The sequence below is a fragment of the Geotrypetes seraphini genome, chromosome 2 (genome assembly GCF_902459505.1).
Source record: "Geotrypetes seraphini chromosome 2, aGeoSer1.1, whole genome shotgun sequence".
NCBI lineage: Eukaryota > Metazoa > Chordata > Amphibia > Gymnophiona > Dermophiidae > Geotrypetes > Geotrypetes seraphini.
This window is the reverse complement of record NC_047085.1, coordinates 290,026,326-290,050,726: the sequence shown is the minus strand read 5'-3', so window position 1 is coordinate 290,050,726 and position 24,401 is coordinate 290,026,326. Positions and strand designations below refer to the sequence as shown.

At 44.3% G+C, this 24,401-nt stretch overlaps 1 protein-coding gene across 1 annotated transcript in view; it reads right to left on the bottom strand.

The window, feature by feature from the left end:
- The window catches only part of LOC117353639 (TGF-beta receptor type-1-like), a 198,858-nt gene that overhangs the window by 45,760 nt on the left and 128,697 nt on the right, over positions 1-24,401 (bottom strand). Inside the window, 1 exon segment of the mRNA XM_033929807.1 lies at positions 10,356-10,480. Within this exon segment, the coding sequence (XP_033785698.1) occupies positions 10,356-10,480 (125 nt within the window).

The window sequence follows — 24,401 nt, the reverse complement described above, 5'->3', positions numbered from 1 at the left end:
CCTCACATGAGAGGAGTTCCATCCCCTTTTATCATCTTGGTCGCTCTTCTTTGAACCTTTCCTAGCACCGCTATATCTTTCTTGAGATAAGGAGACCAGAACTGAACTTAATACTCTAGGTGAGGTCACACCATGGAGTGAGATAAAGAGGCATTATAATATCCTTGGTCTTGTTAACCATCCCATTAAAAAAAAATAAATCCAAGCATTTTTGGCCACCGCCACAAATTGGGCGGAAGATTTCATCGTATTGTCTACTCCACCCAGATCCATTTCTTGGGTGTTAACCTCTAAGGTGGACCCTAGCATCCGGTAACTGATTTGGGTTAATTCTTCCCAATATGCATCTCTTTGCATTTGTCCACATTAAATTTCATCTCCCATTTGGACTTCCAATTTCCTAAGGTTTGCCTGCAATGTTTCACAATCCGCAATAACAACTTTGAACAGTTTAGTGTCATCTGCAAATTTAATCATCACGCTTGTCATTCCAATCTCCATATTATTTATATATAAGTTAACTAGCACCGGTCTCCGCACCAATCCCTGCGGCACTCAACTGTTTACTCTCCTCCATTGAGAAAAATGACCATTTATCTCTGCCCTCTATTTTCTATCTGACAACCAAATCCTAATCCACAACTGAACTTTGTCTCCTATCCCATGACTTTAATTTTCTCAGGAGCCTCTCATGAGGAACTTTGTCAATAGCTTTCTGAAATGTAGATACACTATATCAACCGGCTCACCTTTAGCCACATGTGAATTTACACCTTCAAAGAAGTCAAGCAAATTGGTGAGGCAAGATCTCCCTTGGCTGAACCCATGTGGACTCCGTCTCATTAAAATCATGATTGTCTACGTGTTCCACAATTTTATTTTTTATAATTGTTTCCACCATTTTGCCTGGTACTGAAGTCAGGCTTACAGGTCTGAATTTCCCGGATCTCACCCTTGAACCCTTTTTAAAAATCAGCATTGGCCACTCTCCAATCTTCAGGTACTATAGATGATTTTAGCGACAGGTTACAGATCACTAACAGCAGGTCAGCAATTTCATATTTGAATTCCTTAATTATCCTGGTATGTATACCATCCAGTCCAGGTGATTTATTACTTTATAACTTGTTCATTTGGCTTAGTACATCTTCCAGATTCATAGAGATTTCTTTCAGTTCCTCCGCATCATCACCCTTGAATACCATTTCCAGTTCTGGTAGATCTCTTATATCTTCTTCCGTAAAGACCGAAGCAAAGAATTCATTCAGTCTCTCCGTTATGGCCTTATCCTCCCTGAGTGCCCCTTTTGCTCCTTGATCATCCAAATGGTTCTACGGATTCCCTCACTGTTTTTTTGCTTCTGATGTACCTAAAGAAATTATTATGAGTTTTTGCCTCTTCGGCAAGTTTCTGTTCATATTCTCTCAGCTTACTTTATCAATGCTATGCATCTAACTTGCCAGTGCTTGTGTCTCTTATTTTCTTCATTTGGATCCCTTTTCCATTCTTTTAACACACAGGTGTCAAACTCAAGGCCATTTTATGCGGCCTGCGGTGCAATGTACGTTTTCATTGTCGACCCGGTGTTATCTTCTGGCCAGCTCCCTCTTCCTCATTGCTGTAGTGCACAAAGCTGTAGGCGGCAGCTCCTATGTGCGTCCTACGTTTTAACCAAAGCCTTCTCTCTGACGTCACAAGGGAAGATTTCCGGATGAGGCACGAGGAGCCACTGCCAGCGGTTTTGTGCACACTGCAGCAGTGAGGAAGAGGGAGCTGGCCAGAAGATAACACCGGGGGTGGCAATGAAAACGCACATCGCACCACAGGCAGCATTAAAATGGCTAGGCAGAATCTGGACAGAAGGTAAGACACCTGTTGGAGGAAGGCACGTAGTTGAGGCACAGTATAGACGGAAGGAGACAACAAAGATAGGGAGAATGATTTTATTTTCAATTTAGTGATTCAATTGTCAATTTTAAGACTTTTCATCTGCTGTCTATATTTTGCACTGTTCAGAAAGAAATGCATTTGTTTCTTTTTCTCTGGGGTTGTACTGCATGCAGTCTTGAATCTTAGTGTTTTGTTTGTATATATTAGTACTTTTAGTTTTGGTCCCGTATTTGCATAGGGGTTATCTGTGTTCTGGTAGGAATGAATGTTGAGAAGCATATAGTGTGCTTTGTGTAGTTTAATTTTGTGGTTAACCACTATGTGTTGTTAATAAGATTATATTGTGTGTGTATATATTACATTACATTACATTAGGGATTTCTATTCCGCCATTACCTTGCAGTTCAAGGCGGATTACAAAAGAATTATCCAAGATGTATTACAACAAAAACTTACAAAAAAAAAAAAAAATGGTCATTTTCAAAAAGAGTACGAAATGGGTAAGGTTATTTGTTTGGGGTAGTTGGCTTTAGTGAGAGATGGAGTTTGAGACTTGCGGTATTATTTCTTTATTCAGAGTTTTCTTGAAGAGTATGGTCTTTATTTCTTTTCTAAAAGTCTTGTAGTCGAGGGATTTGGTTGTCTAGTTTGGCGATTTGGTTGTCTAGTTTGACGATTTGGTTGTCTAGTTTGACGATTTGGTTGTCTAGTTTGGCTGCTTGAGTGGCCAGGAGGCCATCATATAGTTTTTTCCGTTTGACCTCCTTAATTGGGGGGTATGAGAATGGGGTGTGAATTTTCCTATGTCTGGTTGCGGTGTTGTGGATGAGGCGGTTATTCGGGTAGTTTGGACTGTCTCCATATAAAATCTTAAATAGTAGGCAGTAGAATTTAAATTGTATTCTTGCTGGGATCGGAAGCCAGTGCAATTGGAGATATGCTTCTGTAATGTGATCATGTTTCTTTAATAAGTAGATGAGTCTTAGTGCTGTGTTTTGGAGAGTTTGTAGTTGTTTTGTTATGGTTGTAGGGCATGGGAGGTAGAGGATATTACAGTAGTCAAGTAGGCCTAGTATTAAGGACTGAACTATGAGCTGGAATTGAGTTCTCGAATAATTTCCGAACTTGTCTTTAGTTTCTCATGACTAAGAATTACTTTTGTATTGTTTTATTGATTTGCGGTTGCATGGTGCAGCATCTGTCGATAGTTATTCCTAGCAGTTTTAGGGTGGTTTGTATGGGGTAGTTGATTGCGTTGATTTCAATGTTGGTTATGGTTGGTATTTTGTTGTTTTCTAGGAGGATGAATTTCGTTTTATCTGGGTTCAATTTCAGTTTGTGATCTTTCATCCAGGTTGCTATTGATTTTAGTGTTTGGTATATTGTGTTCGTCATGGAGAGTTCAGGTTGATCGAAGGGTATGAGAATGGTAATGTCATCGGCATAGCTGTAGGAGGTTATGCCTTGTTTGTCCAGGTGAGAGCTGAGGGAGGCTGTATAGAGATTGAAGAGAGTCGGGAATAGAGGGGATCCTTGGGGAACTCCACAGGGGTTTGACCAAGGTTCAGATTTTTGTTTGTCTGATTTTACTGTATAGGTTCTTGATTTAAAGAATCCTTCAAACCATGTGTATAGTTTATCTGTGATACCTATTGTATCCAGGATTTGTAGTAGAATGTTATGGTCCACCAAGTCGAATGCAGCGGTAAGGTCTAGTTGTATGAGCATCATTTTTTTTCCTGTGCTGAGATGTTGTCTGGCTGTGTCCAAGAGAGATCCTAGTAGTGTTTCCGTGCTGAAGTTGTTTCTGAAGCCGGATTGTGTGGGATGAAGTATGTTATGGTTTTCTAGGTAATTGGAAAGGAATTTGGCAACTAGTCCTTCTATTATTTTGACGTAGAGTGGAATAGAGGCAATGGGTTTGTAGTTGGCTGTTTGGTCTATCGGTCCTTTGGGGACTTTGAGGATCGGGGTGATGATGATTTCACTGAGGTTGGTAGGGTAGTGGCCGTTTATTAGCGAGATTTGTATCCAGTTTAGAAGAAGAGCGCGGAATTTTGTGCTGGATGTTTTTAGGAGATATGGTGGACAGTTGTTGAGGTCACAGGATGCATGGCTGTATTTTTTGTAGTATTTGTTGAATTCAGGCCATTGTATGTTGGGGAATTGAGACCATATTCTATCTGCTGCAGTAGAATCTCTATCTATGGGGAGAATTGTGAATTTGTTAGGATGGGTAGAGGTGTCATTGAGGGTAGCTCTTGCATTGGTAATTTTATTTTGGAAGTGTTCTGCTAATAGAGTGGCTGGGGGGGGGTAGTATTGTTAATGGTCAGGTAGGGTTTGGTGTTGGTTAGGGTTTTTAGAATTTGGAATAGTTTTTGGTGTCTTGGGTTTCAGTGCCTATTAGGTTGGTGTAGTGTGCTTTTTCTTGTCCTTTAATTGTGATTTGTATTGTTTGTTGATATTTTTCCAGGTGGATTTTGTATGATCCGAGTTCGATTTTCTCCATTTTCTCTCTAGTCGTCTACATTGTCTTTTGAGTTGTAGCAGTTCGGAGTCGAACCATTTATCTGATCTCCTGCTGGGTCTGGATTTGGTTTGTAGTGGGGCTAAATCATCAAGGGTGTTGGAGCAAAGTCTTTCCCAAAGTAAGATGAAGTCCTTAGGGTTGTTTTCTAGAATAGTTTCATCTATTTTAGATCAGAATATGGAGGGTTCGATGTGTTTGCATGAGATGTATGTTACTTTATTGAGTTTTGTTATAGTTTTTTTTGTTGTTTTTAGTCCAGTTGATGTTGAAAGGACCATGTTCCGTTAGATGTATGAATTTCTGTTAAGGATGGTTGGTGGGTCATGAAGGCTGCAATATCAAGTTGGTGGCCTTTTTCATGAGTTGTTTGTGGATTTAGCATTTGGAAGGATAAGGCTTTGAGAAATGAGAGAAAGTTGTCTACTTGTTTGGATGATTGATCATCTAGGTGTAGATTTAGGTCTCCTAGGTGTAGGTTGTAGGTTGCTATTAGTGAGTTTTGGTATATGAAGTCTTCCACTTCGGTTCTTGCTAAAGACCAGTTTCCCGGCGCTATGTAGCAGAGCATGCAGTTTAGTGTGTCTTTTAGTGTGGTGCTTGAGAGTTGGTAAGCTAAAAGGTCCATGTACGGGTTAGATGTTTTCTCAATTATATTAAGGGTTAGATCTTGTTTGATTAAGATTGCTAGGCCTCCGCCTCTTTTTTTTTTCTCTGCAGACCACTGTAATTTTGTATCCTTGTGGGCAGACTTCAGTTATTCTGGGGTCTGAGTCGGAGGTTAGCCAGGTTTCTGTGAGGAAAAGACAGTCCAGGTTTTCTTGTGTTATCCAGGTTTTTATAAGCTCTGTTTTTGGACCTAGAGCTCTGATATTTAAGTAGGCGCATTTGAGTGTGGATATCTCTGTGTGATAGTTGTGGGTTGTGTTTGGATATATAAGTGATTTAGTGTGCCGATATGGTTTAGTCTTAGTGTGTATTGGTCTTCTTCCCCATGCTGTGGTAATGGAGTATAGAGTGTTAGATTGTAGGTTTGAGTTTGTCACTTGATGTTCTCCTATTTTGGAAGAAAGATTTATTTATATCTGTAGTGGGTGTGGGGAGGAGGTTATTTGCTGTTGTCTTCCCGCTGGTTAAAAGAAGGATTAACAGTATGAAGTGCTGGGCTCCTGAGGTTAGCTTCATTTTGGGTTTTTTTTTTTTTTTTTTAAATTAATTAATTAATTTATTTATTTTTGTTTGGTGGTTGGTGAAAGGTGGTAGAAGGGTCTTTGGTGATTTGGCTGCTGTTTTTCGGTTGGTTTTACGTTTGGTAGTGTTGTGGGGGTGGATCGCTTCTTGGTCGCTTCACAAAGGTGCTATGAGCGATTTAGACAGCGTGCTGTTAGGCGCTGAATCTTTTATTGGTTCAGCGTATTCTCGTCAGGTGGGGAGGAGGGGCGGAGTGCGCTCCCACGCCGGCAAGCCTCCCTACCTGCTCCTGGGTCCAGCGATGTCGGCCAAAGTGAGATTCAAATAAAGCAAAAAGAAAGAGACAAATTAAAAACAGGTGCTGGGAGACTCCCTGAGCCTTCCAACTGGCTCAGTGTAGTCTCGTCGGGTGGGGGAGGGACAGAGTGCGCTCCCACGCCGGCAAGCCTCCCTGCCTGCTCCTGGGTCCAGCGATGTCAGCCCTGTGCAGTCCCGTCGGGAGGAGCGGAGTGCGCTCCCACGCCAGCAAGCCTCCCTGCCTGCTCCTGGGTCCAGCGATGTGGCCAAAGTGAGTTTCAAACGAGAAACAAGAAGTAAGCAGAAACTAACAGAAAAACGGGTGCTGAGAGACTTCCTGAGCCTTCCAACTGGCTCAGTGTAGTCTCGTCGGGTGGGGGGAGGGGCGGAGTGCGCTCCCACGCCGGCAAGCCTCCCTGCCTGCTCCTGGGTCCAGCGATATATGTAAAATGAATGGAAAAAATGGTGTTACAATTAGTATTATTATGGGGGTGGGGTCTGGCCCGCGACTTAGCCTGTGTTTTGGATTTTGGCCCCTCAATGTGATTGAGTTTGACACCTCTAATAGCCTCTTTTACTTCACTTTTTAACCATGCCGGCTCTTGTTTCCTCTTTTTTCTACCTTTGCTAATACGTGGGATACATCTGGTCTGGGCTTCCACGATGGTATTTTTAAATAACACCCACACCTGATTTACCTCATTTTATCCTAGTCTCCCTTTCAAAAATTAAATGCCTCTACAGCAGATTTCTTTTGCAATGTCACTCTAGCTATCAGCTCAAATTTGATCACATTATGATCACAGTTTCCAAGCGGACCCAACACAGTTAATTCCTGCATCAAATCTAAAATAGCTCCCCCTCTTGTAGGTTCCCAGACCAGTTGCTCCAAGAAGTAGTTATTTGTGATATCTAGGAATTTTACCTCCCTAGCATTCCCTGATATAACATTAAACCTGTCAATGTTGGGGTAACTGAAATCACCCATTATAATACTGTCACCCAATTCTCCAGCTTTCCTAATCTCTGAAAACATTTCTTTGATCACAAAATGTAATATATTTTATGATATTTATATTAGTGAAAGTGGCACCTAGAGAATTAAATGGGGACAATGTTTGTCCCCGTCCCATTCCCACAAGCTCTGTCCCCATCCCTGCGAACTCCTATATAGATATATACATAAAGGAGTTGTAATTGAAGTGGATATACCATAAATAAAGGCATCAGAAAGTTTTGTGTACCAATTTCACTACCGTGTTTGTGGGGAAAATCGTAGAACCTTTCTACTTATTTGGTGGTATTCTTCTAAAATCATTCAATTTTAGACTGATGTTTCAAGTGCTTAGAGGACTTTGGCAAAATATATGTGCAGAGAGAACCCAACAAATATTTAAGCTAAAGTGATCATCAACATAATGGTAATGAGGTAATGAAGCATTATTAAAGCATAGTGGAAGGCACAAAAGGGCCCCTCATATCAAGTTTGGACTTTGAAATTAGGACTATTGGGGTAATTAGATAAATTTAAAACTGGATTTGTCCATTAGTTGACAAGAATGAGGGAATGGAAACAACAGGAGAAAATGGGGGGGGGTTTGACTTGGTTTGGAGTTACATTGGGGCAGGGGGGAGAAAGAATTGTAATATGCATTTCCTTGTACTTAGTGACTTTTGTGAACATGGTTTCCATTTGTTCACTATTAAACTGTAATAAAACTTTGCATGCTCAGCTGGGCGGGAAGGGGATTACTAACTTTGGGACAGCTTTTCTCTGAGGGTGAGTTGCGTGAACTGCATATATTTGCTTGAGAAGACAGCTGTTGATAAAAAGGCTTCTTTGGATTGGTTTAGGACCTTTTTGAGAGTTTGGGGAGTAGCAAGTGGGAGAGAGGCCTAGAAAAACTGTCATGCCAAGCACGCTATACTTCACGGGGGGTGTGAATCCGCTCACCCTAACCTAAAAGTGCTCCTTGAGGAAAGAGCTCTGGCAGGTTTCAGCCTCTTAGTTTGAGACTGAACTCTGAGGACTTTCTTAAGAGATCAGACTACACAGGTGACCATTGAGGGGAGGAATGCTGGCCTAGTGCCTAACCCTCTGTAAGTCTGGTTCTAAGAGAGAGGTTCTAGAGCAACTTTGGCCCTCGCCAGGCCAGGTTTTCCCAAATGAATATGCATGACATCAATATGCATACAATGGAAGCAGTGCAGGCAAATAGATCTCATGCAAATTCACTGGGGAAATCCTGAAAACCCGACTGGATTCAGCCCTTGAGGACCGGAGTTATGCACCCCTGTTCCAGAGGATCAGCATTAAAGATAGTAATTGACAGGTTGCTATGAAAACTGTCTGCCTCTGTCCACCCATCCCTAGGCTCAAATTAATCTTATACTACTCCTAAATTATCCTTCACATTTCTACAGCTGATGTTAACAAGGACAATCTGCACAAACCTGAAACACCTAACCAAACCCTCTCATTAGATCTGGAAGCTCACCCTTTTCCCCACACCTGAAGAGGATCTGCTCTGCTGAGGAAATAAAAACATCCATTGGAACATCTTGCCTGGTGGTATTCAAACTTGGGAAAGGTGTAAGTTCTTCTGCACCACAGTATGGCTGTGAAACATCATTATCACCAAAGCTGTTGCTCAGGTTACAACTTCTGTCTCTGTGCAGACAGAAAATGTTACCCATGCAGCTTGAATCCCTTGTGAAGGAAGTAAAAGTACACAGAGGAGGTGGCAAGGCTGAGAAGCATCCGTGAGAATGAGAGATACATCGATGAAATGGTTCATGAGGTGTCCAGCAGTGGGGAAGAAGAGGCTGTGCTGAAGGAAGACAGCTGGACTCAGATTACAGAACACTGCAAGATTGGTACTATGATTCCTCCCGCCCTTAAACTGAAGAACCGGTATGCTGCCCTGGAAGTGGAGGAGATGAGAGCATCCCAAGGAGAGGAAGGACCAAAGCTTGAAATCCCCCAAATTATTGGATCCATAACCTTCAGCGCGGGATATATGCTGGACAACCAGAGAACAGGTACGCGAGGGAGGGTGGCAATTATTAGTGTCAGCTGGGGCAGGAGACGGGAGGGATCCCTCCTGTCCCAGCCTAGGGCAGGCCTGCAGGAAGTAGGGTTTCAGGTGGTCACTGGGGGATGACCCGAATATAAACCGGGACCCCCATTTTGGGGCCAATTTTTTGGCCCAAAAATCCCAGTTTATATTATGTGCAGATACTTTGCTGGATTGCATATATCAAACTGTCCCTGCAAAGAGGGATTTTACTCCAACCACCCTCCTTACAGCATACCTGGCTGTCAAGATAGCTACAAAAGGAGAAAAAATGTTTAAAATAAAAAAGAAACCTAAATAAATAAAAAGCTGCCATCCAGACAAAATTATTTTGAGTATTGTTAAGACTCAACAAATTTTCATTAAATCTAAGGGACAGCCCAAAGGCTTCTCTAATTTCTACTTCCCTATCCTTCCAACAATATCCCCAGTAAATTGGGCAGGAGGGGAGAGGGCTGAAATCATCTTCCAGATCTGCAGAGCTCTTTTCCTGTTCTCTGTCTATGGGTAGTCATTTTGTAAATAAATTTAAACCACGTTTTGCATAACTCAACAGAATACATCATAACAATCAAATTTGTTCTATACAGTGCGACTCCATTTCAGTCTTTTACGATATCTCTACAAATCACTGGAAGAAACAAGCATTCTCCCTTCCCAAAGTATGTTGTCAGCTAAGTGACAGCACCCTATTCACAGGTTATGGAAAGAGGCAATTACATATTTATTTCACATATCAGCATGGCCTGCCCAACCAGCCTGTTGCTCATACCCCACCAGCCTCTCTTGCTCATAATCCAACCAGTCTCTCTCGCTCATACCCCCACTCAGCCGTCATCCAGTCTCTCTCTCGCCGTCATATCTGCTCCAAATAATATCACACATTAGCACTTTTTGGCCATCAGTAAGCTTTAGGAAGTTCAAGTTGGTCTCACAGTTTCAAAGTCAGTACAGTTCAGACCTTTGAATAGCTGAAATCAGTGCAGAAGCTAGAGATGTTTTGGGGGAAGCTTTGTGGACATGAAATCCTAGATGCAATTTCTAGGCACCATGGCAACCTGGCACCTGGGATTTGTTGAGCTCTCAGTCAGTATTAACAAAAAATGCACTTTGCTGAGCAAACAAACTTGAAAATTTGAAAACTATATATATAGAGAACACAAAAGGTTTATTGCACAACTGTTCCAGAAATGGCTATACTATGATGAGAAATGCTTGTGATATAAAAATACTTGCAAGGAGTATTAAGATTTGTACAGTGTTGCTTACTAATATAAATGTTTTTTGATTCTTTGCATTACACAGCAAATGAGCACACAAGACAACTAGTTTGTCTAGCAGGAAAAGAGACAACAAAAAAAGTTACTCACCACCAATTGAGCATCGTCGAGCTATTTCCCAGAATACCAATCCCATAGCATAAATATCAGCTCGTTTAAATGACTCAAAGTGTTTCATATTTATGGAATCATCTAGAACTTCAGGAGCCATATACCTAATTTAAAAATAAATTCAGGAGAAAGAACAGGTAAGCAATTTTCCTATAATACTTTTCCTCAACTGAAGTACAAAAGCATTAACACAATTTCATAGGCTATGATGCAACAAATCAGATAAGTAAATTAAACACAGAATCTGGTCATTAAAATTAAGAAAAGATGACATTTATTACACACTATCATTTCGTATGAAAAAAGATTCCATGGGTCCTTAATTCAAGCATAACAGGCACAGTACTTTTCTTAACAAGGACCTAGGTTATTATGGTAGGAAGGCACTTATTTTATAAACGCACACAGGTGCCTAGATGTCTTAAAGTAACAGTACAAATTAGAGAATGACATGGGAAAAATCTGTCCCCATCTCCACTCCATCCCATGAGCTCAGTTCCTGTAAACCATCTGATCCCATCCATACAAGCCTCAAATAGTTTTATACTGAACTTATTTTTATTAGTTTAAAAAACAATTTTCTGTACAATTGTCATTTTATAAATCAGAATTCTGGCTGCAGAACTAGAGGAAGAGATCTTCAGCTGGCAGGGCTTTGTTTATAAGCGTTTATCAACACACAGTTACAATACTACTTTATCCAAAAGCAAAAAAAAAAATAATTTTTTTTTCTACCTTTGTTGTCTGGTTTCTGCTTTCCTCATCTTCTTGTCATTCACTTCCTTCTATCCACTATCTGCCTTTTCTTTGCCTCTTCCATATTGCATTCACTCTATTTCTATGGCTCTACCAGAAATTGTCTGCATCTCCCTTCCATCTCTCCCCTACCCCCATTGGCTGGCACCAATCGTCTTCCCTCCCCATGGTCTGGCATCTCTGTCTTCTTCACTTCCATCCCTCACTCCCTCCCCCAGGTGGTTTTTAGCATCTCTCTCTTTCCTCCTTTCCTCCCTTCAGATCTGGTATCCGTCTCCTCCCCTCCCCCAATGCTCTGGTATCTTTCTCTCTTCTCCCTTTCCCTTCCTTTTCTTCTCTTTCTCCTCAATTTGTGTTCTTCTTGTCTACTTTCTTACTTTACAGTCCTCAATTTCCTTTTCATTGTGTCTGCCTATAGCTTGCCACCTCTTTCCTTCACCTCTTCCAGTATCTCACTAACTCTACCCTCCCAATCCAGCATGTGCTCTTTTTTCCTTATCCCCTCCTTCCATTCAGTATGTACTCCTCTCTCTCTCCTCCCCACTTCCCTTCAGCGTCTGTTCCCCTCTATCCCCTCCCCACTTCCCTTCAGCGTTTGCTCCCCTCTCTCCTTCCATGCAGCTGCTCCCCCTCTCCTCCCCACTTCCTTCCAGCAACTGCCCCCTTCTCTCTCTCTCCTCCCCACTTCCATGTGACGTCTGCTCCCCTCTCCCTCCCCACTTCCATGCAGTATCTGCTCCCCTTTCCCCATGGCATCTGTTCCTCTGGCCTCTTCCCCTCATCGGGCTATTTCCTTCCCTTCCCTTCACCTTCGTGGGCACTTTTTAGAATAAAGATTCTCTCTCCGAGCAGCCCGGACACCATAGCCTTCTCACAGGTTGCGCGCGACTGCCCCGAAGCTTCTCCTATGACGCTACTATCTGTTTCCTTCTGGGTGGCTCGTGTCAGAGAAGCTTGGTCTAATCAAGAAGTAAAATCAAACAGTAATGTTAACCGCCAACAAAGGTTTCAAAGGAGCTCAGAAACTACTCCCATATAAAACTTAAACATATATACAAATTCTTCCCAGCCCCCAAGGGTTGACAGGCATCCAAGAATCAACTTGGAGAAGAACCGATTAACTGGAAGAGAGCTTACCAGGGTAAGTACATAATCTCTTTTTCCACTGCAATAGGTGAGACATTCTAAACAGATGGGACGTATAAAAGCAGTCCCCAAAAAGCTAGGGCAGGCTTGCTGTGCCAACCTTTTAAGACAGAGGACTCAAAGGCAGAGTCTTTTTACATCCACTATGTAAAACTTGGCAAAACGTGTGAAGAGAAGACCACGTTGCTTCCCTGCAAATCTCCTCAGGGAGCTCTAGCTTCAGACCACGAAGCAGCAGCTTTGATGCCTAAAGCAGCTGCATTAAAGAGTTTCAGGAAGACCATATCTACATGGCGGCCTGCATATCTTTTAGCACCACACCGCCTTCACTGGGTAAAGAGGTGCATTTAGTCATCTGCGCCACCAAATAATTCACCCTGGGCTGATCCAAAAGCTGCCAACACTCCTGTGCCAGAGGATATAATCATGACATAGCTCTAGCAATTTTAAGAGCACCCTCCAGAGAGTTAAACTGCTCTGAGACTAAACGCTCATATCAGGGTGCCAGGGAAAGGTGGCAGTCTGCGAGCGCACACCACAAAGCCAGGAGGAAGAAGTGGACAAAGCCAGCTGAGTGACTAAGTTAAACCCCTGCAAAGACTCAGAAATAAGGTCTGGCAGAGCCAAAACTTAAATAAGCAGAGGACCTTGGGATCATCCCCAGGGTCTAAGACCCCAGAGTGGGATCCACAAATCCAGCACACAGCCCCTAACCTCCCGCTCTGGGAAGCACTGTGCCTGCAAATAAGGGATCAGCATGCGAAACATCTGCCTCAAGGTCACCCAGATCAGGGTCAGGCAGCGCCAAAGCAGCAGCTGGCTGAAGTGAGGTGTCGTCCTAAGGCACAATGCCACTCAGTGACGCTGTGGAGGCGGATTGAGACCACTCAGGGGGAGAATGCCTATTCTGAAACTGAGACCACAAAAATTTCATAAAGGCACTAACACTGAAACAACCACCATACACCCATCAGGCAGATATGAATTCTCTTACTTCAAGTTGTTAAAAAGCATGCGGATTGTGAACTGCAGGCAGACCTTAGGAAATTGGAAGACTGGTTGTACAAATGGCAGATAAAATTAAATGTGGACAAATGCAAAGTGATGCACATTGGGAAGAATAACCTGAATCACAGTTACCAGATGCTAGGGTCCACCTTGGGGATTAGCGCCCAAGAAAAGGATCTGGGTGTCATCGTGGACAATACGATAAAACCTTCCGCCCAATGTGCGGCGGTGGTCAAGAAAGCAAACAGGATGCTTGGAATTATTAAAAAAAAAGGAATGGATAACAAGACCAAGAATGTTATAATGCCCCTGGTATCGCTCCATGGTGTGACCTCATCTGGAGTACTGCATTCAATTCTGGTCTCTTTTTCTCAAGAAAGATATAGTGGCACTAGAAAAGTTTCAAAGAAGAGCAACCAAGATGATAAAGGGGATGGAACTCTTCATATGAGGAAAGACTAAAACGGTTAGGGCTCTTCAGCTTGGAAAAGAGACGGCTAAAGGGAATTAAGTCTACAAAATCCTGAGTGGAGTAGAACTGGTACAAGTGGATTGATTTTTCACTCTGTCAAAAATTACAAAGACTAGAGGACACTTGAAGTTACAGGGAAATACTTTTAAACCAATAGGAGGAATTTTTTTTCACTCAAAAGAATAGTTAAGCTCTGGAACGAATTGCCAGAGGTTGTGGTAAGAGCGGATAGTGTAGCTGGTTTTAAGAAAGGTTTGGACAAATTCTTGGAGGAAAAATCCATAGTCTGTTATTGAGAAAGACAAGGGGGGAAGCCTCTGCTTGCCCTGGATCGGTAGCATGGAATATTGCTACTCCTTGGGTTTTGGCCAGGTACTGGTGACTTGGATTGGCCACCGTGAGAACGGGCTACTGGGCTCGATGGATCATTGGTCTGACCCAGTAAGGCTATTCTTATGCATCGTTTTGTTTTTCTTTTAAAACAGGAAGAATTTTATCTGTAGCTTTAGTCCCCCCAGAAATGTTCATCTAAAAATTGCTGAGTTTCAAGTTTCAAGTTTATTATGGGACTTGATAAATCGCTTAATCAAATATTCTAAGCGATGTACATTTAAAATTTACAATATAAATCTAAAATACAGTAACAATATATTATATTACAATGCAGACAATATATTTAAGTAATAACTAAAAAACAATAAATTCAAGCATAGTTAAACAAAGGGAAAGAAGGGAAGAAATACAATTTTAAATAAAGATAAGACAATGAAAGAAAACACAAAATAATGTAATTAGAACAGGATTGATCAAATAATCATCATTCTTAAAATATAAAAGAATTATGTGAAGAAGGGATCATTAAAACGGTAAAATTTTAACACAGATTTAAATATACCCAATAAATTGACCATTAAACAGAATTTATAAAATAAATAAATTATGTAAAAAAAGCGTCTTTAAAAAGGAAAGTTTTTAACGCAGTTTTAAATTTACCCAAGTCTTTCTCATCCCGCAGCACAATAGGAAGGGCATTCCAAGTTTGTGGTGCTATACAGGAAAAAATAAATTGTCTCCTAGTATTGATAATTTTTAATGATGGAATTGTTAGCAGATTTTGTTCGCTAGATCTTAAAATTCTTTTAGTAGAATAAGGAATCAGTGATCTATATAAAAAAGCAGGAGTCTTATTAGTCAAAGTTTTGAAAATAGTTATACATAACTTATAAGTGATTCTATAATTAACAGGAAGCCAATGCGCCTCTTTAAGAAGTGGTGTTACATGATCATATTTTTTTGAATTATTGATTAATTTTATTGCTGTATTCTGTATGATTTGTAATCGTTTTATTTCATGAAGTGCAATCCCTTTGAATAAAGAATTGCAGTAATCGAGCTTAGACATCACCAAAGAGTGAACAAGTATAGTAAGTGATTTAGAACAGAGAAATTTTGAAATGGAACGAATTTGACGTAATCTGTAAAAAGTGATTTTCACAATATTACTGATATGATCATGGAAATTTAGTTTATTATCAAAAATAACACCTAAAATTTTTATATTCTTAACTGATTGTAAGGGAACATTATTGATTAATATCGGATGAGCAAGAGAGAAACTATCTTTCCAAGGAAATAGCATCACATTGGTTTTATTAATATTGAGAGCCAATCTATTTTTGTTTAGCCAATGATATACTTGTTCAAGTTTCTCATTAATGGATGAGATATCAGTTAAATTGTTATTGTTTAAAGGGTGTAATAATTGAATATCATCGGCTGTCCTGGACACTCTGCAGCCCCAGAATAGCAGCAGATCAAGTGTAGGACACCTATGTTTGGATAGTAAGCAGGCAATATGAAAATATGATAGGTAGGAGGGATGTCAAGACACATGCCTTTCTACTAGAAAGAAGATTATAGAGGTAAGTATCTAATTTTCCCTTCTAGTGCAAAATAGCATACAATTTTTCCAGTGGAACATATCAAAGCAGTTCCTTGAGTCTAGGGCAGGATAAAGGAGCCTGTTAACAAAATCAAAGATCCATACACAGTGTCCGCACAAGCTGCCACATCCACTCTATAAAATTTAGTAAAGGTATGAAGAGTGAACCATGTGGCCGCCCTACAAATTTTCTCAGGTGGCAGCACTCGAGACACCGCCCATGAAGAAGCAACCCCCATAGAGTGCGCTCGCAAAGAAAACGGGGCTGCTTGCCGCACCAGACATAGGTCGAGGAAACAGCCACAGAAATCCATTTTGCTACAAAAGCCTTAGAAGCCAACTTCCCTATATGGCTAAGATTAGTCAACACAAAAAGAAGATCGGAAAGACAAAAGCGATTCATTACTTCCAGGTACCGGATGAGAACTCTGCAAACATCCAGCAAGAACATCTTATCCCTTTTCTTCAAGTCCGCTGAATGAAAAGCAGGCAAACCTGATTCACATGGAAGGCAGAAACTATCTCTAAAAGGAAAGATACTGTGCACAATGAAACATCTGCCTCATTGAAAAGGAAAAAGGATTTGGGAACTCTTCTCGCCCAGTAGTTAACTTCCTCTAAACCAGGGGTGCCCACACTTTATGGGCTTGCGAGCTACTTTTATAATGAATAAGTCAAAATGATCTACCAACAATAAAATTTAAAAAAACCACAAAGCACACTGAAAGGCAGAGAAAATGTTAATTATTCATATTCCGGGTTTTTTCAAAGAGGTCACGGCAGATGACTCTATGCAATGTCACCTCAATAACAAAATACAAAAATAGACAAATACACCCCCTCCCTTTTTACTAAACCACAAAAGTAGGTTTTAGCACAGGGAGTTACGCTGAATGCCTCGTGCTGCTCTCAATGCTCATAGGCTCCCTGCGCTAAAAATCGCTATTGCGGTTTAGTAAAAGGGAACCATAGTGCAAAATATAGACAGCAGATATAAATTCTCAAAACCGACACATTTTGATCACTAAATTGAAAATAAAATCATTTTTCCTACCTTTGCTGTTTGGTGATTTCATGAGCCTCTGGTTGCACTTTCTTCTTCTGACTGTGCATCCAATCTTTCTTCCTTTCAGCCTCCTGTATGTTTCCTCTCCTCCAGACCTCATTCTCTCCCCCAACTTTTTCTTTCTGTCTCCCTGTTCCCCCTTCTTTCTGTCTCCCTGTCTGCCCCCTTTCTTTCTTTCTCCGTGCCCTCCCCCAAGCCACTCGTTTGCTGCCACTGCCATCGGGGAACAGCCCCCAAGCCACCGCCGTCCCAAGCTTTCCCTGCAGAAGCGTTGCGCTGACCAGCATTCCACTCCCTGACGTCAATTCTGACGTAGGAGAGGAAGTTCCGGGCCAACAAGGCATTTCTCCTCATTCCATCCAGCCTGAGCCCCATCTCTCCTTGATCTAGCATTTCCCTTCTGTGTCTGTCAGAATTACCATTCCACCTATTTTCCAGCATCACCCTTCTTTGTGTCCATCTCACCTATATCCCTATCTCACCACTTTTTCAGAATCTTCATTTGTCTCTGTCCTTGTCTTTACCCCATATTCACCATTTGCCCTTTCAATGTCTTTATCTCCCCCCCCCCACATTTTTTCAGCATTACTTCTATGTCTCTATATCACCTCCTCTTCATGTCCCCTCTGTATCTCTATCCTTATTCAGTAGGTCCTGCTTACTCTTTCTCTTCTTTGTGTCACTATCTCCATTTTCAACTTTCCCCCCTTTTCCTTTGTTAATGCACCCTGTAGCCAGAATCTTTCCACCCTCCCTCCACTCTGGCCCAGCCCAGTATGAAATATTTCCTTTTGTTTCCCTCCCCTCTCTCTTTCTCTCTCTCTCTTCTGCTCCCTCACCCACGAGTCCTGCATCTGGCCCTCTCCCTTTTACCTGCACCTGGCAAAACCCCCCTGCTCCGTGGCTCTCTTAAGCAACTTGTCAGCAGCGGTGATCAAGACAAGCTGCCAACATCGAGGCCTTCACTCTACGAGTCCCGCCTTTGTGGAAAAAGGAAGTTGAAACAAGCGGGACTCGCAGAGGGTAGACCCCGACGTCAGAAGCTTGTGTCAATCGCTGCTGCTGAGTTGCCGAAGAGAGCCGCGGAGCAGGGGGTGTGGCCGGAAGCAGGAAGAAGGCTGCTGGAAGAGGTAGAAGTTCCGGAGTATGACACCGACCCGGGCCAGGATGATTTCTTTTTCAGGCTGTTGCTGCTACCGCCGCCACGCCACCACGACCCCCCCCCCCCCCGAAATGACAAAAACAGCCTAATGCCTGGCGTCGGCGTCTTTGACGTCGGGGAGAGGAAGGCTGATAGGCCCGGTAGATCGGGACGGCAACACGAGTCTATCACAGAGCCTGGGATGGGCTCTGTGATTGACTCACGTTGCCTTCCTGAGCTACCGGTCGATGCGTTGGGCACCCCTGCTCTAAACGCTCATACGGAACCTTGCACAAGGAATGCAAGACAAGGTTAAGATTCCATGTTGGAAAAAGCTGTTGTACTGGCAGCTTTAGCTATGTAGCCCCTCTCAAAAATCTAATGTCAGAATGAGAAGCCAAGGAAAACATCCTCCAGACTACTATTACTACAACTTCAGAAACATGATAGGCCTGCCACCTGAGCCTTTAGAGAACCTACAGTTAGTCTTTTTGCTAGTCCCTCCTGAAGAAAAACTAGAACAGCCAAAAAAGGAACCAAACAACTCAGTTCCTTTTCTAGTGCACCAACTCTGGAAAGACTTCCAAGCCTTGGTATCTGCCACCACCATCACAGGCCTCTTGGTTGAGAGGAGTAGCAATGACTACATCCGAATATCCCTTGCACGCTAATTCTGTGTGCTGAAGAGCCATGCCATAAGACCAAAGCATTTCGGATCCATTAGAGCCACGGAGGGAGAAGACCTGGATGTAGTGAAATCTTGCCATCACTGATCCATCTGAAACCTGACATGATACGGTTAATTTGGAGCGACCAAGATCACCAACCCTGGATGGTCTGCTATCCTTCAGATGATCCTACCCATCATGAGCCAAGGAGAAAAGACATACAACAGCTCCGTCTGAGGCCAGGGTAAAACGTGAGTGTCCACATTAATGCTTCCTAACTCGCATCTTTGACTGAAGCAGCATGGAGCTTTCTTGTTGGTCACTGTTACCATGAGATTGAATGTCAGAATTCCCCAGCGATGTACAATCAATGAGAATGCCTTCCTGGACAGGGACCATTCTCTTGGATCCAGCATCTGTCTGCTGAGATAGTCAGTTTGCAAATTGTTAGCAGCACACATGGTGGGAATGGACAGCATTAACAGGTAGGCTTCTGCCCAGTGGAACAGCATGGCCTCCTGCATTAGCGAGGTACTCCTGGTATCTCCTTGTCTATTGACATTGTCTGAGAAGACTTGGACAGCATTGCTTTCTAGGCCTATTGTTAGGCTCCCAAGTCTGATGATGGACCATTTATGCTGGGAAGGCGACCACCGACCCTGCACCAAATGGCCACTACAATGTCCTCTCCAGACAAAGAGGTTGGCATTCATTGTCAGAATTACCCAGGAAGAAATGTGGATGAGTACATCCTTCGCCGAGGACTCCTGCTTGAGACACCACTGCATGCTGTGGCATGCTTCAAACATCCATGGCAGTGCCACCTACAGAGAGTCTGACTGGGAAGACCAGCAGGATAGCAGAGAATCAGACTTAGGCACTCCGGCTACCCTTCTCAGGCCTTGTTTTAAAATAAAATTTGTTCCCTTCCTGAGGTCCCACTCCTTCTGGAGTTACCTGGTCAGCTTCTCTGCAGCGGAAGCTTAGCAAACCAGCCAGAAACACCATATGTAACAGACCACCTAGAGTGGCAGGCTGGCCTGTATTTTTAGGAGGGTCAAGACATACACAGACCTTTATTTTGTTTGTTTGCTTCACACATTATAATAAAACTTGCCTTACCTCAGCCAATTTGTGTCTACTTCAGACCTCTCCTGTCTCCTGGGACCTTCCTCTGAGTCAAGACTGAGCAGAAATACTCCTCCCTGAGACCCACCCCTCTGACTCAGCACTGAGCCAAGCAGTACAGGGCACTCTGGGACCTGTAGTCCTTTCCAAGTACATGGTGCTTTCTGCTGTCCAGTGACATAACAGCAGCCCAGAGAGGGAAAATCCCTCAATCTGCCATAAGTGATACAAAGAAAACCAAAAAATAAAAACCAAAGAACAGAGCAGAGAAAAATGACTCAAACTCGCAGCAGAAGGATGAACTGAGGAACCCAGAGCAGAGTCAGAAGAGGGGTTCATAACCCATTGGTTAAGACTCAACATGCCTTTTGCTCTAGAATCAACGTTGACTGTACTAGCTCAGACAGTCTACCTGTGGTTAGTGGGCCAAATGCAAACAAGTTCCTGCTGAACCAGGACGAACACAGGTAAGGCTAGACTCAGTTAGGGCACTGGTCTTTGACCTAAGGGCCACCGCGTGAGCAGACTGCTGGGCAAGATGGACCACTGGTCTGACCCAGCACCAGTAATTCTTATGTTCTTATGAGACCATGGAAGTACAAATAGTAAATGTCTTATTTGGCACAGAAGGTGTATTGGGCTCTGTGCATTTCCAGTTTCAACATTTAGCTAATGCTGCAGCCTGCCAGGGATACAACCGACATTCATGCAGCTCTGTTTATAAGTTGTCCGCCCTTATACTAGCTCATTGTTTTGATATCATTTGTGTACTCTCTAGTTGTTGCCTGGTTCAATCCTTCTGTCACTATTGCCAACAGACCACACACTCCGTCTTGACACAGAGTTGCTACCCCATTCCTGCTATTGCCAAGTAACCATGACTATTTTAACTTCACTGGACTTGATGCCTGGTTCTGTTCTGCTGCTTCTACTTTTTATTGATTAAAGACTTAAGAAGTCTGTGGTCACCTATGGGCCAAGTGGAGTAGGTGTAAATTAGAGAATGACACAGGGACAAATTTTTCCCCGTCCCTGCAGGAACTCAATTTTCCTGCCCCATCCTCGTGAGTTTTCTCACTGTCCCTGTCCCATTCCTGTAAACTCTGCCTTAACCACACAAGCCTCGAACACTTATGATTTGAAACTGTTTGATGGTTGTACAGATGAGGACAGAGCTTGTAGGAATGGGGCAGGGACAGGAAAAAAACTCGTCGGGATGGGAAAATGAGTTTCAGCGGGGATGGGGAAAAATGTTTCCCAGTGTCATTCTCTAGTGTAAATCCAAAAGATTTGTGGTGTTAGGCTGTGACAACGTGCACAATGGATATATGCTACATGAGTAATAAAGCAGGTTTTGCATCTTGGTCATGTATTAGGACATATCTGAGGCATTGTATGAGAGTTTAAATAAGAAACACTTGCTAAACTTACCATGACCTCTTCCATTATTCCAATTATCTAGGGCTGAAGACTGTAGCCAGAGTGTTATGCTAATACTCATCAGATAAAGAACAATGACAGTCAGACAGGGGGCCAGAGAGACAGAAAGGAAGACAGCCAGTGGCCAAGGAGAGAGAGACAAAGAAAAAACACACACACATCTATTCTAGCACCCATTAATGTTAACGGGCTTAAAGACTAGTATTTTAATAAACTTGAAACTTAATATTCATTATTTCATCCACAATGATCCAAGACCTAAGCAAATTTAAAAAAAAAATTGTTTATCAGGACATAGTAGAGAGACCAATGGTCCTATGGTTACTCCCCCCCCCCTTCTTGGCCACAATAAATTGTAACAACTGTTTGGGTAAAAAAAAAAATAGAAAAGATTTTCCTTCTAATGAGATACAGCACTTAGCAGGACATTTTAATACAAAGAAGCACCCAGACTGATAACTCTAGCTCTATAAACTAAAAAGTATTTTCTTCTGCTGCATCTCACGAGATATATCTGGAAATATGCAAATTGTTGCACCCAAAAAAGTTTTAGTCATGTGTCGGAAATAAGTTCGAAAAATCAAATCCTTGTCAAACTCTAATGCAAATGAAACAATAAGAGTAGTCCTCTCAATTATTGCTTCAAGAGAACTTTTCAGAAAATTTGTTAAGTTCAATCCACTTGCTTCTGGTCCTACTAGGTCTGTAAGAGTAGAGCTTTCCCGTTTCTTCTCCAAGGTGATATATTGCACTCTGAAAATAGGCGGTAAGCTTTCTTCTGGTACTAAAAGGACTTCTTTTAAGTATTTCCGGACCATTTCCAATCACTGGGGAAAATTCAAAAACCTCAAATTATTCCTCCTTTGTTTATTTTCCATAAATTCCAATTTTCTGTGAATAAAAGATCGCTCCTTGATAGTTTCCAATTCCCATGATTTAAGTGAATTGATCTGATCATCATGTTGCTGTATTTTTTCACCTTGCTCTCTTAATTTAAGTTCATGTTCCTTTACCTGAGAGCTGACAGTACCACTAGCCAAATGCAACATTGATACTGCCTTTTAAGGTTGGAGTCCATTGTCGCAATGGCTTCCCACATGGTGTCTACACTGATATTACAGGATTACCGTATTTTCACGCAAATAACACGCACCCGTATAAAACGCGCACACGTGTATAGCGCGCAGAAATCACGATGATAAGCACAAAAACTTTGGTATAACGCGCTCACGATTATACCGCGCATGCTGCCCGACTCTCCGTTCACCCCCCTGACTTCCGTGCACTGCCCCGCCTCTCCGTGCGCTGTCCCGACTCTCCGTTCACCCCCCCCTGACTTCCGTGCACTGCCCCGACTTTCCGTGCGCTGTCCCGACTCTCCGTTCACCCCCCCTGACTTCCGTGCACTGCCCCGCCTCTCCGTGCGCTGTCCCGACTCTCCGTTCACCCCCCCTGACTTCCGTGCACTGCCCCGCCTCTCCGTGCGCTGTCCCGACTCTCCGTTCACCCCCCCCGACGTCCGATTCATCCCCCCCCCCCGGCAGGACCATTCGCACCCCCACCCCGAAGGACCGCCGACTCCCCGACAATATCGGGCCAGGAGGGAGCCCAAACCCTCCTGGCCACGGCGACCCCCTAACCCCACCCCGCACTACATTACGGGCAGGAGGGATCCCAGGCCCTCCTGCCCTCGACGCAAACCCCCCTCCCCCCCAACGCCCGCCCCCCCCAAGAACCTCCGACCGCCGACCCGCGCCCCCCCTGGCGACCCCCACGACCCCCCCACCCCCCACCTTTGGTAGTTGGGCCAGAAGGGAGCCCAAACCCTCCTGGCCACGGCGACCCCCTAACCCCACCCCGCACTACATTACGGGCAGGAGGGATCCCAGGCCCTCCTGCCCTCGACGCAAACCCCCCTCCCCCCCAACGACCGTCCCCCCCCCAAGAACCTCCGACCGCCCCCCCAGCCGACCCGCGACCCCCCTGGCGACCCCCACGACCCCCCCACCCCCCTTCCCCGTACCTTTGGAAGTTGGCCGGACAGACGGGAGCCAAACCCGCCTGTCCGGCAGGCAGCCAACGAAGGAATGAGGCCGGATTGGCCCATCCGTCCTAAAGCTCCGCCTACTGGTGGGGCCTAAGGCGCGTGGGCCAATCAGAATAGGCCCTGGAGCCTTAGGTCCCACCTGGGGGCGCGGCCTGAGGCACATGGTCGGGTTGGGCCCATGTGCCTCAGGCCGCGCCCCCAGGTGGGACCTAAGGCTCCAGGGCCTATTCTGATTGGCCCACGCGCCTTAGGCCCCACCAGTAGGCGGAGCTTTAGGACGGATGGGCCAATCCGGCCTCATTCCTTCGTTGGCTGCCTGCCGGACAGGCGGGTTTGGCTCCCGTCTGTCCGGCCAACTTCCAAAGGTACGGGGAAGGGGGGTGGGGGGGTCGTGGGGGTCGGCCAGGGGGGTCGCGGGTCGGCTGGGGGGGCGGTCGGAGGTTCTTGGGGGGGGGACGGTCGTTGGGGGGGAGGGGGGTTTGCATCGAGGGCAGGAGGGCCTGGGATCCCTCCTGCCCGTAATGTAGTGCGGGGTGGGGTTAGGGGGTCGCCGTGGCCAGGAGGGTTTGGGCTCCCTTCTGGCCCGATATTGTCGGGAAGTCGGCGGTCCTTCGGGGTGGGGGTGCGAGTGGTCCTGCCGGGGGGGGGGGATGTATCGGACGTCGGGGAGTCGGCCGGGCAAGAGGGCTTGGGCTCCCTCTTGCTCCGATCGTGGATGCGGGTGCGGGTGGGAGCGCGTGCGAGTGGTCGTTCGGGGTGGGGGTGCGAGTGGTCCTGCTGGGGGGGTGAATCGGGCGTCGGGCGGGGTGGGAACTATGTTTGAAAACTTTCGTATACCGCGCTCACGCATATAACGCGCGAGGGGTATGCGCGGTAGGTAAAAACGCGTATAACGCGCGCGTTATATGCGTGAAAATACGGTAATTATCTCTCCAAACTGTTGATTAATAGGAGCAGAAATTAAGTTCTTACCATCTTCTGTGCTTGATACCAATGAGCTGGCTGCAGTGGAAATCTCACCTCCCAAGAATTCGGCTCCCACTACTCCTCCAGGGTTCTCCGGCTGTCCCTCTCTCCAGGTCTGCAGGAGTATCTCTCCTTCCACAAAGTTCCCACTCCCAGGCTGAGGTTCACCGAAGGCTCTGGTGTTCCTCCCGAAGCCGGTACAGTCCCTCTCTGATGAAGTGCAAATCCCGCGTCCGCATCATCTG